At 47.1% G+C, this 14279-nt stretch overlaps 1 protein-coding gene across 7 annotated transcripts in view; it reads right to left on the bottom strand.

Moving 5' to 3' along the window:
• enah (ENAH actin regulator) overlaps positions 1 to 14279 on the bottom strand; it is a 150566-nt gene that overhangs the window by 10176 nt on the left and 126111 nt on the right. For 4 of the 7 annotated variants that reach the window (XM_070435952.1, XM_023973838.2, XM_070435951.1 and 1 more), the window contains exons 5-8: positions 8253 to 8764; positions 4694 to 5443; positions 2358 to 2668; positions 1150 to 1307 (exon numbers count right to left, since the gene is read on the bottom strand). In XM_070435952.1, coding sequence (XP_070292053.1) covers positions 1150 to 1307; positions 2358 to 2668; positions 4694 to 5443; positions 8253 to 8764 — 1731 coding nt within the window. The remainder of the gene's footprint in view (positions 1 to 1149; positions 1308 to 2357; positions 2669 to 4693; positions 5444 to 8252; positions 8765 to 14279) is intronic. The other 3 variants (XM_070435953.1, XM_070435954.1, XM_023973839.2) reach the window with 2 other exon arrangements.

The following is a 14279-nucleotide window of genomic DNA, read 5'->3' as shown; positions in this document are numbered from 1 at the left end:
GGCCTGATCACCGACAACGACGAGACAGCCTATAGGGAGGAGGTCAGAGACCTGGCCGGTTGGTGCCAGAATAACAACCTATCCCTCAACGTAACCTAGACTAAGGAGATGATTGTGGACTACAGGAAAAGGAGCACTGAGCACGTCCCCATTCATCGACGGGGCTGTAGTGGAGCAGGTTGAGAGCTTCAAATTCCTTGGTGTCCACATCAACAAACTAGATTGGTCCAAACACACCAAGACAGTCGTGAAGAGGGCACGACAAAGCCTATTCCCCCTCAGGAAACTAAAAAGATCTGGCATGGGTCCTCAGATCCTCAAAAGGTTCTACAGCTGCAACATCGAGAGCATCCTGACCAGTTGCATCACTGCCTGGTATGGCAATTGCTCGGCCTCCGACCGCAAGGCACTTCAGAGGGTAGTGCGTACGGCCCAGTACATCACTGGGGCAAAGCTTCCTGCCATCCAGGACCTCTACACCTGGCGGTGTCAGAGGAAGGCCGTAAAAATTGTCTAAGACCCCAGCCACCCCAGTCATAGACTGTTCTCTACTACCGCATGGCAAGCGGTACCGGAGTGCCAAGTCTAGGACAAAAAGGCTTCTCAACAGTTTTTACCCCCAAGCCATAAGACTCCTGAACAGYTAACCAAATGGTTACCCGGACTATTTGCATTGTGTGCCCCCCCCAACCCCTATTTTACGCTGCTGCTACTCTCTGTTTATCTTATATGCATAGTCAGTAACTATACATTCATGTACATACTACCTAAATTGGCCCGACCAACCAGTGCTCCCGCACATTGGTTAACCGGGCTATCTGCATTGTGTCCCAACACCCGCCAACCCCTCTTTTTACACTTCTGCTACTCTCTGTTCATCATATATGCATAGTCACTTTAACGATACCTACATGTACATACTACCTCAATAAGCCTGACTAACAGGCAGTATATAGCCTTGCAACTCTTTTTTCAAATGTCTTTTTACTGTTGTTTTATTTCTTTACTTACCCACACACACACACACACACCTTTTTTTCCTCGCACCATTGGTTAGAGCCTGTAAGTAAGCATTTCACTGTAAGGTCTACACCTGTTGTATTCGGCGCATGTGACAAATAAACTTTGATTTGATCTGAAAATGTTTACCTCCTGGCCAGGAGGGCGCTCATTTCCTCCATCAACCCCCCTCCTCCAGGTGCTCCTCCCAGAGGGCCGTTCCCTCCAGGTTTGGCCCCTGTAGCGCCAGCCAAGCCCCCAGCCATGGCTGCAGCCAGAGCAGCTGCCGCATCACCACCACTATCACTCTGAAGGATAGAGAGAAAGGTCAGAGTCAGAGAAGTACATTTACATTTACATTTAAGTCATTTAGCAGACGCTCTTATCCAGAGCGACTTACAAATTGGTGCATTCACCTTATGATATCCAGTGGAACAAGTAGTGGTAGACCATGTTACAGAGGCACATAACTGGGGGTCAGGTATGGTGGAGTGAGGCATATGAAAGCGTGAAGTACAGTATGGGCTACATGATTTAAATGTATCTGAAGTGAGTGGCAGCTCCCAATTAGTGCTGAGTAATTCGTGTTTTGAGGTTGGTTCGGTTATTGTTAGATTATTTAAAAAATAATCCCGATGTTTGATTTCAATATTTTTATATTACGAAATAATGACATTACAATGATTTGAGCATTTTAATGGAAATTCCAAAGGCCAAAATGTGGACCAGTCAGGTAGACAGTTCCACATCAATAGAAAAATGGGAAATTACTATGAAATAATCAAATATTAGAGTTTTGTATATTACTTAGTTTTTATTTGATTTTTCATTCCTTAAAGTCATCATTTCATCTCTACTCAGGCAGCAGCAGTCAGCCTGAGGCCATCTAACGTTACGTGCTCCCCACACTGTACTGTCTTCAGTCATCCTATTTAGCTAGCCAGCCTAAATACTGTAGCCTACAGTATGCTGCAGAACTGTCTGACAAAATAATTGTACTAGTTCTTCAAAGTAGATAAGGTATACTTTCACAAACTGTCTCTGTCCCTCTCATCGTTGTGTACATTGACTTGATTTCTCAGATTTCTCTCGTGAATGAAACAGCGAGCTGGGCTCACCAAAAAAAGTGAATTAAATGGAATTCAAGTAATTGAACAGAAGTCGATTTAATAACCAAAAAAACGATGAAATGTTAGTTAATAGCTCAGCACTACTTCCAATAGAGGGGATATAAAGTGTGACTGGTGCTGGACAAGATTACAAGCCTGTGAGGATATGGTATGAGACAAACAGTGGGTGTCTGTGTAAGGGTAAGGACTTGTGGGTGTGTTTCTGTTCTGTGCGTGTTGGCCTCTCACCCMTGGCACTTTACGCAGCTTGGCTCCAGCGAGGGCAGCGGCCAGCCCGGACAGGGGGCGGTCCTCTGAGGGGGAGAAGAGGCCGGGCGGCAGGGGAGGGGCTGGTGGAGGGGGAGGGTGGGCCTGGCCACCGAGGGAAGGTGGGGGTCCGGGTGGGGGAGGGGGCCCACCGCTGGTAGGGGTGAGTGTGGGGGGTAAGGGGGGGGGGGGAGGAGGGCCTGGTTGGGCAGAGGCTGTGGGGGTCACAGTGGAGCCGGGAGGGAGGGGGGGAGGGGGAGGGGGGGTGGGCAGCACCGGCGTCAACACTGTGTCTGTATGGGGGGAGGAGGGAGAAGAGTAAACAGTCAGTATCAAAATGTAGGACTCACAGAAAGAGTAGGAGTCACGAGTTCTCTCCTATTTAGTTTATCCTCACACACAAAACTCAGGCTTCCTAAAGTACCCATACTATATTCAGCATCAATACTAACATTATCAGGCTTGACCATTTATTGGGTAACTTTAGACTTTAAAACTTGTGTGTGAAGACACAGCATGAAGTCGCCAACATCCCCTTGCTGTTTGTCATACAACATGCATGCATATCAGTGAGTTGTGGCAATGGCCTAAATGTATCCATTTGAATGAAGCAAATGGAGACATCCAACACATAAACAAGACAGAAAATGCATTGGACACAGGAAGTCTAGCAGCCTTAGTTAGGTCAATATCGGCATATGCCTGCAAGAGCAGCCCTGAACCATGGAACCACAGAGATGTATTAACTGTAACAAGTAGCATGTAGAAAATCATTGTGATTCCTCAACCCAGASAGATGATTGGATCAATAAGCCAMYATGGAACGTGKCCATATTGAGCTCCTGTTAATGAGGGCGTGACCTATAGAATTAGGAATTCGAATACTAATTATTAGAATAGTAATTTAACTGGATCTCTATAGTGTGACCAGTTTCCTTTCAGCCAATGAGAGAGGAGACTGGAGGGCAGAGGTCACTAACACGGGTGGGTCAGTCCAAGTGGGAGAAATAGTCACACTGAATCATCTACATACACAGTGCATTCAGAAAGTATTCAGACCCCTTGACTTTTCACACATTTTGTTACGTTACAGCCTTACTCTAAAATTGATTAGTTTCTCCCTCAAATCTACACACAATACCCCATAATGACAAAGCAAAAAAAATGTTTTAGACATTTTTGCAAATGTATTATAAACTGATTCAGACCCCGTATTCAGTACTTTGTTAAAACTCTATTATGTTACAAAATAGTCTCATTAATGCTACTGGAGTGTTTGAATTATGTCAAATCTGAACTTTTGAAACTGCAATGGTTTTCAGGAAGATTTCAAATGTGGATAACTACTATTGAATTAAATGTTATTTCTCATAAAGTTAATAAGGTAATCAGATGTGATGGCCGGTTAAGGAAGAARAATAAAAAGCTTGTCCTCATTTGACATGGTTGTTAGAGGTTATTKATTTATTTGGATCCCCAAATGCAGAGGGGACAGACGTGTATGCTAACTATTCTATTTATGAGAGGGAAAAAATGATCTTAATATTATTGATTCCAGCTGCTGGATAGCTTCTGACAGTGAAAATCCCTCTAAAGACTGCCCCCGGGTTCAGTCAGTCATTTCCTAATCAAAATACATCTAATATCTATGTTAATTCCTCCGCACCAGCATCCCTCCCGTTCCCTTGAAACGTACAGTAGTGTCATGACAAGAACCCTAAGTGAACAAGGATAGAGCAGAAATGAGTCTCCATCTATCAGTCCCTTTTGTATCACGTATACAAGCCTACGGTCACCAGGTCCAGTCGGCTTGATGAACACAACACTGACATGACAAGTGAGGGTTAAAAGTCATGGTAACATACTAAGGTCATCACAATGGTGAATTGCAGAAAAATAATAGTTTGAGGTGATAAAAAAAAAACAAGAAGCAAAGGAGAAACAAAGAGACATTGATCCCTCCAGACATAGCTGCAGCGATCTATAGCTAGATGCAACAGAGCCCCCTGTCTGTGAGTGCACACATACATGCCATGCCATGCCCAGACACCATTCAAACCAGTTCACCAGGCAACTCAAGACCACGAGCAATAGCATGGACATACATGGCGAGAGTATGCTGACAGAGGCCAGACATACACCTGACCAACACAGATTAACAAGCACCTAGCAGACCTAGAGCCATACTATCCACCGCTGCAGCCAGCATTGGCACCCAGTGCTGGGCCGAGCTGGTTAGGGCAGGCCCGCTACTCCCTGGCCCCCCGTTAGTGGGTGAGTGGAGGTAGAGAGCGAGGCTGAGAGAGGTGAGGCCTTACCCTGCTGGGCCAGAGGGTCTGCAGGCTGAGAGGCCTCTGGAGCCACGGAGCAGGAGTCTCCCAGCACAGAGAGGTTTACAGAGAGGTCAGCAGAGGCAGGGGGAGCTGTGGAAGGAGAAGGGACAACAGCAGGCTGGGATGAGGGAGAGGACACAAGGGGAGCGATGGGGGAGACAACAGGCGACTGCTGGCAGGACAGGGACAGGGAGAGAGGGGGCAGCGGTGGAGGGGGAGGTGGGGTCAGAGGAGGAGGAGGTGGGGTGGGGTTGCTGCTATTGCCGATGGTGACAGGTGAAGGAGCGGGGAACATGGGGGGCCCGTTGGGAGAGGGAGAGGGGTGTTTCTGTGACAGGGGGCTGGGGGCCGGGATGGCGATGACGGGGCGAGGGCCAGTGGCCTTGCCAGGCGGGCTACTGATCATGACGGGGGGCGAGGGAGGCAGGGGGCTGAAGTTGGTTGCTGACCACACCACTGACTTGGAGGGGGTTGCCGGGGCTGGGGCAGGGGGCGTAGGAGGGACAGGCTGTCGCCTGGGGACTGTGGCGTAGTGGGGCAGGACCGGATGGAAGGCGGAGCCGAGTGAGGTGGCGAATCGGGAGGCAGAGTGTCGTAGAGGCGGGGTGGGGGGTGTTGCAGAGGAGGGTGACGGGGTGGGCGGAGGGTAGTTGGGGGTGGTGGGAGACACAGACGTAGAGGAGGTCTTGGAGGAGTACTCTGGAGGCGGAGGGGTGTAGAGGGTACTTTCAAACGCTGAACAGGACAGGAGAGAAGCAGCCACCGTGCAGCCACACAAGGGGGGAAAGAACACAGGAGAGGAGAGAGAGAAAGGGGGAGAAACAGAAAGAACAGAGAGAAGGGGGCAAATGAAGCAGGAAAAACCAGCACAGACCTAAATCTCCTTTTTCTATACTTGTCTGACAGAAAGGATGCTACTATTAGTACACAAGGTTAGCAGTTGAGACAGAACCTGAGGCACACTCTGTAAACAATGCGTCAATGTGTACACATGGATAGAGAGGCAGCAGAAAAACAGAGACCATAGTACTTTCAGTCGGGAGCGCTTGGCTTGGCCGCTCATTGAATGAAGCCTAATCAAGTGATGCCCACTTCAAACACTTTATTAGCCTCTGGTGAAACTCACAGGATCAACACACACCAGACACAGCACTGGTCAGTCACTCACTCTGTCCATGCTGCATCCAGCCGCTCCATACCAGGACTGAGCAAGCAGAACAGTTGTATTCTATACATTTAGAAGTCAAAGAACCACAATTGAGACATGACACCAATTTGGACATGTTTTGTAAATTGTTCTAACAATAAGCAAATGGTGCACAGACTCGAGTACAATCTAAATGAACTAAATAAATAAAACYCTTCAATATATTTGGGTGACTCCAGTTTAAATCAATCACCCCTTACTTGCATTCACCATTACCTAGTTTCTATCAGAACGATTTCAAGTCAGAATCTCCTCTTTCAAATGACAAGGAGTTCGCTCCTTGTCTTACAAAACAAAGAAAAAAATACCATCACAAAGTCTGTTTCTCATCAACACACACATCAGTAGTATCTTCTCATCTCTCATGTAAAGTACAGAATTAGTGAGGTGAGCCATTGCGGGGGTAGTCTCGCTGGGTGGTCACACTGCCAGAGCCTGACTGCATGCTCTGAATTATCCATGCTCTGTTTTGTTGTGGCCCCAGCCAGCGTAGCCCCAGAGTTAGCCCAGAGCGGAGGCCACTCATGCAATATGTTGACTGAGGGGCAATGCTGCTAATCCTTTGTGCCGGCCTCATTCTGCTCCACTGACCCTCAGTGGCAGCCACACACACACACTCCTCCAGCCAGAAGACTTACTCTTGCCCAAATGTTTGTCTCTTCTTCCCGATCCCCCAACTGTCTCCTCCTTTCTCCTCTCTCCTCTCCCTCCCTCCCTCCCTCCCTCCCTCCCTCCCTCCGGGTGGTAAGTGGGCAGAGGCAGGCCCCAGCTTTGCTCTGTGATTCCAGAGTAATAACACACACACACCTCACTAACCCCAAAATGGACATACACTCCGTCTCCTCCATACACACTAACTAAATGTAGCCTAGTGTGTAGCCTAGTGTGTTCCCTAGGAGAGTGGCCTACAGAAGAAGCGGACCAGTATAGGGCGGGCCGGTCTAAAACCATCACATCAGTAGTAGGAATGGCTGGATTAAAGTTGTTGACATTCACACAAGGAATCCCTTGTTCTTTTGAATGCGATGAGGGGCATAGCTAATATGAGACAGACGCCACAGTGTGRCGGACACATCAGGAAGCTCATTTCAGATAGTCCATGGATCTGTGGATGCCCTATTAGCAGACCTCTCCTCAAGTGTTCAGTCAGAAGTTGAGGTATGGTTACACACAGGATCAGCATGGCATCCATTAGACACTGACGACATCCAATGGAATACTAAACATACTATGAATGAAATTGGAAATCCAACCAAAAGCTATGTCAAGGCTATGTACATTAGGCCAACAGCGCAAATGTTTGTTTTTCCTGCAGGAAAGACAACTAGAAGCGTATTAAAAGTGCATACTCACACCTCAAACCCAAAAGCGTCCCAAATGTTACAGCAACATGCAATGCAACAMTGTTTCTTGTGTTGGTCTTGTCATGTTCTGTGTGAATTGGGTCGTTATGCATTTATTGTATAAATGTCCTGGGAAAAATAAAGTGAACTCTATACCATGATATGTTAGTTATATTGATGTGCTCCTGCAGTGCAGGCAGAATGTTAGCCTTGATGGTTCATTTTTCTCCTACTAACACAGAATCTGGCCCAGTTAATGTGATGATTGTGGKACTGAACTATGCCAACACTGGCTCCCCCACTGACCCAATATGTAGCAGCAATGCCCATCTCCCATCCTTGATCCTCCCCTAACCAAACCCAGAACCTGAGTCCTGCACCTGCCTATGCTTTGCCGGGCAGGCTGGCTGGGGTTCCCCCTACCATCCACCAACACATAGTCAAAGCCATCCCTGGTCAAAACAGGACCCATTTAACAGGAGTAGGCAGAGAGAGCTGAGTGTGTGTCAGTGTGTGTGTGTTCTTGCCTGCTCGCTGAGAGAAGCACCTAAACACTCCCCCTATGCCCTAGCGCCACTCAAGCTGTTCCACGAGCCCGTCCAACACACAGGCAGATGGGCAGAGAGAGATGGGAGAGGAGCCTCGCTATAAGTCACACTAACTAATGAGCGGCCAGGGATGGCTGAGTAGAGTCAGCGTCTAGGCTCCGCTTCAGACTCCAGCTAAATGTCAAGCTGGGATTTTACACCCAAGACGACTCTTTGGAAGTACTACTGCTAAATGAAGTGAGATCTAAGCCCACTCACCTGTTGGTGACTATTCTGTCATTTTGTTCTGTGTCGTCAGTGTGTACTGTACTACCTTGTCCTGTCCTAGACATCAGATGTGTGCATATGCGTGTTGGTGTGTGTGTGTGTGTGTGTGTGTGTGTGGAAGTATGTGTATGCATGTGGGCGAGTGTGTAAGAGGTAAGGAAAAAGGCTTGGCTGCTCACCGGCGTTGGAGATGCGTCTCCCTCTCTCCCAGTCCATCTGCTCTCTGTCCAACTGCTGCTCCTGGTGAGTCTCTCGCTCCATCCTCTCCCTCTCCTGCTTCTCGCTCTCCATCAGCTCCCACTCTCTCTCCGCCCGCTCTCTCTCCAACTGCTCTCTCTCCAACTGCTCTCTCTCCGCCCGCTCTCTCTCCAACTGCTCTCTCTCCAACTGCTCTCTCTCCAACTGCTCTCTCTCCAACTGCTCTCTCTCCAACTGCTCCTGACGCTCACGCTCCAGGCGATCCCGTTCGGCGCGCTCCACATGCTGCCTCTCGGCGCGCTCCCTCTCCCTCTCGGCGCGCTCCCTCTCCCTCTCGGCGCGCTCTCTCTCTCGCTCCTGACGCTCACGGTCTTGACATTCCCGTTCACGCTCCCTCTCCAGCATCTCACGCTCCAGCCGTTCCCTCTCCTGGCGCTCGCGCTCCAGCCGCTCGCGCTCCATCTCCTTCTGCCTCTGAAGCTCCTGCAGCTGCCTGCCATGGGGAGAGAGGAGAGAAGAGGTTAGAGAGAGGAAGAGAAAGGGGTTGATGAGGAGAGACGAGAGAGGAGACACCAGACGAGGAGACACCCGATGAGGAGAACTAAGACAGGAGAGACCATACAGTCAAGAGAGGAAACCATAGAAGAAAAAGGAGAGACCATACAGGATTGTGGAGAAAGCAGAGAGGAGAAAGAATAGAGGAGTGGAGAAGATGGGGTAGCCTAGCGGTTAAGAGCATAGGGCCAGGTAACGAAAAGGTCGCTGGTTCGAATCCCCGAGCCAACTAGGTGAAAAATCTATCAATGTGCCCTTGAGCAAGGCACTTAATCCTAATCGCTCCTGTAAAATGTCAATGAAGAGATGAGGCCCTGACCTCGTTTCACACGCTGGCCTAACGCACCACGCAGACCCACAGGCAGTGCTGTCACTTGGAAAAGGCCTTTTTGTCATCATTATATAAGCTTGTTGTCATTATGTAATTACTGTTCTGTGCAAGACAAACCGTTACGCAACCACAGCTAGCTCTGCACATTTGTTGTTAAACACCACAATGTATTCTTCTGGCTACAGCCTCCCATTCTGTAGTGATAAGGACAGAACCTGTCTGTTATTCAGCTTCTACTGGCATTTACTGCATAACATTGACCAAATACCTAAACACATCAGCTTGTTCATTCCAACTAGGTCTGCTGAGGTCGGATAGGAGCTTCTCAGGTTGGGAATGACTTATTTCTGCAGCGAGAAATCTCATCACTAGAGGGCAGCATGCTGTAATAAGAGATGAGGCAGGCTGCCTCCTGGGGTAGCCTGCTGTAGCTCACTGTGACTCTGGCTGGTTGGCTGCAGCTCCAAGCCATTTCTTCTCGCTCTCCCCATATCACTACCATGGAGGCTGTGACTGGTATCCGCCTATTCTGTTTGGCTTCATCAGCCTCAACCAGGCCTGCTGACAAATATTACCCAGACTGTCATAATAACACTGCAGATCCCCTATCCATGACTGTCAATTTGGGACATTTTGGATTGGGTCACATCAATACAATTGAAGCCTTGACCAAATTAACCTGTGGTGCTTCACTTGTATAGGGACAAGCTGCAAGCCCTTTTCCCTCAGTCACTCCTTCACCCTACTGTTCACGTTGAATCATCAACATCAGTCATCAGTTTCAAATGCTATCTGGTGTCACACCGCCCCCGCGCTCCATCTGGCCAGGAGCTAGCTACACACACCTGTTCCGCAATGATGTCACAGCCAGACACCCCCCTCTAGGTTCATCACCTGAATACTCTACCCCACCAGTCACCAGCCAACTTCCCATTGAACCCCTCCTACTTCCCTGGCCCTGCATCCCCTGGTGGGGCAGCATCAAGTCTCCACACACCCTTTAGAGAGGAACATGATGGGAAATAAAAACGCTTTCCTGCCCCAAGACAGGCCTGGAGGAGTATGACGTCCTATCACGTGGTGTAAACGACTTACAATACACCTGTTTATGAATAACAGCACTTCCGCTCCCCTTTTCCTATAAGTGCACTGTGTGTGTCTATTCTACACTATGTGCTCTGAGAGAAGAAGTGAATAGTCAAAGTGGAAACCGGACACAAATAAACCCTCAATGTGCCAAGTCAGGGGATTACAGGTTCAATCAATCCATGTTATTCACCCAGAATGACTTCATGGGCTCTAGTGAACTAAGACTAATGATTTACTGGAAGGCAAACCATCGCTCTTCTCTTTTTGATGGAGATCGAAAAAGCCTTGAAATAATCCATCATTAACATATATAGCTTAAGAATGACATGAAAATTATTTCAATGTTACTTAAGACTGTAAAGCTTCAGCTAGTAATACAACTAGAAACAGTTCTGGGCCCAGGCAGCAATCCACTCTGTAGGCTAGAGTAGCCAGAGAAAGGGCTGAGAGAGAGTTAACAGATTTAGTTGGTGGAGATCCTCTCTCTCCCAGAACCAGCGTGGAAGCGGCTGAGGAGGCTTTCACTAGCTGTTGCCTCAGCCAGGCTTCCCCCAGTACCACTGACCCCATTATCCATATTCACTAGTCTCACTCTACAAGGTGTCCCCATATCACACTGTGCTGTTATCGAAATGTAGCTGTACCCAGCAGGCTCCCATGAGGACGGCTATTCTCCTCGGCACTGGTGCACTTCATAATGACAGGGAGCACAGAACAGAGCACTCCCGTCCTAACTTCACTAAAGCCCCAGTGCAGCCCTCATCTACCTCTTCTCCATCCTCCCACGCCTCCCCCTCCACCTCTTCCCCACCTCCCTCTGAGTTAATTAAAGAGCAGGAGTTTTGTACTGCTCATTAGGCGCTGGGCCACTAGAGGTCTGGAGGCAAGGTATCTGGCTCGAAGGACCACTCCCAGGGGTTTCGCTATAGGATAACATCCCCTTATCTCCACGCTGATATAGCTACAGTATGGAGTACAGCAGAGAGTCTACTATATAAGGTAGTGTATATCAGCGCTAAGATAAGAGGCATTACAGTGATTAGCATATACTCCACCCCGGGGGCAGTCTGCGAGGGCAGCAGCTCCTCCACAGAGAGTATCAAACTGTGACAGGAGTGCTGACAGTGCCGGAGACTGCTGCACAAGCAGGAGCCTCTAAAATATCACAATTAAAGTGTAAAATATTATCAGTATGCCCGAGGTTAAATGTAGGCGGGATGGTGTTGAGAGCAGCAGGAAGGGTTGATTATGCACACCACTAGAACGAACGACAGGGTTAGAGAAGGTCAGTGGTGGATGATGCAATTGACGTGCAATGTCAATGACACCTATATGGGGAGTGGTTATACCGTACAAAACCGAGTGAAACTGTATACAGGATTGGTAGTAACGGAATACATGTAAAAAGGATGACGTAAACCAATCAACCCGGATTATGAGGAAAAACAACAACAAAATGATCATTGTGCTTGGTTCATAGAACCGGGCTTCCGTCAGTAACCTGCGGTAGCCACTGGATGTGGTTTGTGTTTTCTTCCTGCAAATGTTGCTCTATCTTTTGAACGGTTTAAACCACAAAATATTATGACCCCATGCCTGTAATATAAGAGTCCGTCTACAATTCCCACAAGCAATAACAGAGTGGACAAGCCTAGGAACTAAAATCAGACTGGGGGGAAAAGAACATCAATTATGATGTTATATTCTACCTTGAAGATACAAAAATATTGCCTGGTGAGCTTCTGAACATCCCAATACCTTTCTGATGCATTTCAGTCACTCTTAACCATACTACCTTCAGCTTGAAATACTGTCAAAACTGTCAGACTGATTAGTAATAAACTGTCATAGCTACAATTAAAAAATTCAACATTGTCCGTTGATTACATTAGTTTTTACATGGTGGGGTTTGGCGAAAAAAMAAAAAAATCTAAATGGGATCAGGGCCCAAAAAGTTTGGGAACCCCTGCTTTATACGGAACAAGGCTTCACCAAAAATAAGGTGTTTTACAACATAGAACTTTGGTTAACTTTGGTAATGGTGACATGACATACCTGTCCACAGCAGTAGTTCAGACTATTTCCATCTAGTGTATTTATTGTACATGTAACACTATCTGACACACACTGAAATCCCTGGCATACGAGACCATAACATTCCTACACAACACAAAGGAGAACAGTTATAATAAGCACTAGGCCTCACCATGTCTGTTAGACGAGATTGTGTGGCGAGAGGTGGTGGTGGAGAGGAGGAGAGTCATAGGACAGAGTCTGCTTGCCATTCGTCAAGGGGATAGCAATTTGTTTACATCCAGTTTAACTTTCAAGGAAGGGACGTCATGTTAAAGTAATGTTCTCCTTGAGATGAACATGGATATACAGTACCAGTCAAAAGTTGACACCTACTCATTCAAGGGTTTATATTTTTACTATTTTCTACATTGTAGAATAATAGTGAAGACATCAAAACTATGAAATAACACATATGGAATCATGTAGTAAGCAAAAAAAGTGTTAAATCAAATTAGATTTTATATTTGAGATTCTTCAAAGTAGCCACCCCTCACCTTGATGACAGATTTGCACTCTTGGCATTCTCTCCACCAGCATCACCTGGAATGTTTTTCCAACAATCTTGAAGGAGTTCCCACATATGCTGAGCACTTGTTGGCTGCTTTTCCTTCACTCTGCAGTCCAACTCATCCCAAACCATCTCAATTGGTTTGAGGTCAGGTGATTGTGGAGGGCAGGTCATCTGACGCAGTACTCAATCACTCTCCTTCTTGGTCAAATAGCCCTTACACAACCTGGAAGTGTGTTGGGTCATTGTCCTGTTGAAAAACAAATGATTGTCCCACTAAGCCCAAACCAGATGGGATGGCGTATGGATGCAGAATGCTGTGGTAGACATGCTGGTTAAGTGTGCATTGAATTCTAAATAAATCACTGACAGTGTCACCAGCAAAGCACCACCACACCTCCTCCTCCTCCATGCTTCACGGTGGGAATCGCATATGTGGAGATCATCCGTTCACCTACTCCGCGTCTCACAAAGACACGGTGGTTGGAACCAAATATTTCAAATTTGGACTCAGACCAAAAGGACAGATTTCCACCGGTCTAATGTCATTTGCTCGTGTTTCTTGGCCCAAGCAAGTCTCTTCTTCTTATTGGTGTCCTGTAGTAGTGGTTTCCTTGCAGCAATTCCACCATGAAGGCCTGATTCACGCAGTCTCATCTGAACAGCTGATGTTGAGATGTGTCTGTTACTTGAACTCTGAAGCATTTGGTTGGGCTGCAATTTCTGAGGCTGGTAACTCTAATGAACTTATCCTCTGCAGCAGAGGTAACTCTGGGTCTTCGTTTCCTGTGGCGGTCCTCATGAGAGCTAGTTTCAGAGCTTTTGCGACTGAACTTGAAGAAACTGTCAAAGTTCTTGAAATTTTCTGCATTGACTGACCTTCATTACTTAAAACAAACATKTTTTTGGTTACTACATGATTCCATATGTGTTATTTCATAGTTTTGATGTCTTCACTATTATTCCACAACGTAGAAAATAGTAAAAAGAAAAGAAAAACCCTGGAATGAGTAGGTGTGTCCAAGCTTATTACTGGTACTGTATCTGAAGCAATAAGGGATAATAAATACAACTACACTGAACAAAAATAAAACGCAACACGCAACAATGCTTTTACGGAGTTACAGTTCATATAAGGAAATCTGTCAATTGCAATACATTCATTAGGCCTTAACCTATGGATTTCACATGACTGGGAATACAGATATGCATATGTTGGTCACAGACACCTTTAAAAAAAGGTAGGGGCGTGGATCAGAAAACCAGTCAGTCTCTGGAGTGACCACCATTAGCCTCATGCAGCGTGACACATCTCCTTCGCATAGAGTTGATGAGGCTGTTGATTGTGACCTGTGGAAAGTGGTCCCACTCCTCTTCAATGGCTGTGCGAAGTTGCTGGTATTGGCGGGAACTGGAACACACTGTCGTACACATTGATCCAGATCATCC

Source organism: Salvelinus sp. IW2-2015, linkage group LG28 (assembly GCF_002910315.2).
Source record: "Salvelinus sp. IW2-2015 linkage group LG28, ASM291031v2, whole genome shotgun sequence".
In the NCBI taxonomy this organism is placed as follows: domain Eukaryota; kingdom Metazoa; phylum Chordata; class Actinopteri; order Salmoniformes; family Salmonidae; genus Salvelinus; species Salvelinus sp. IW2-2015.
The sequence above is the reverse complement of the archived record's forward strand: the minus strand, read 5'-3'. Positions and strand labels throughout refer to the sequence as shown.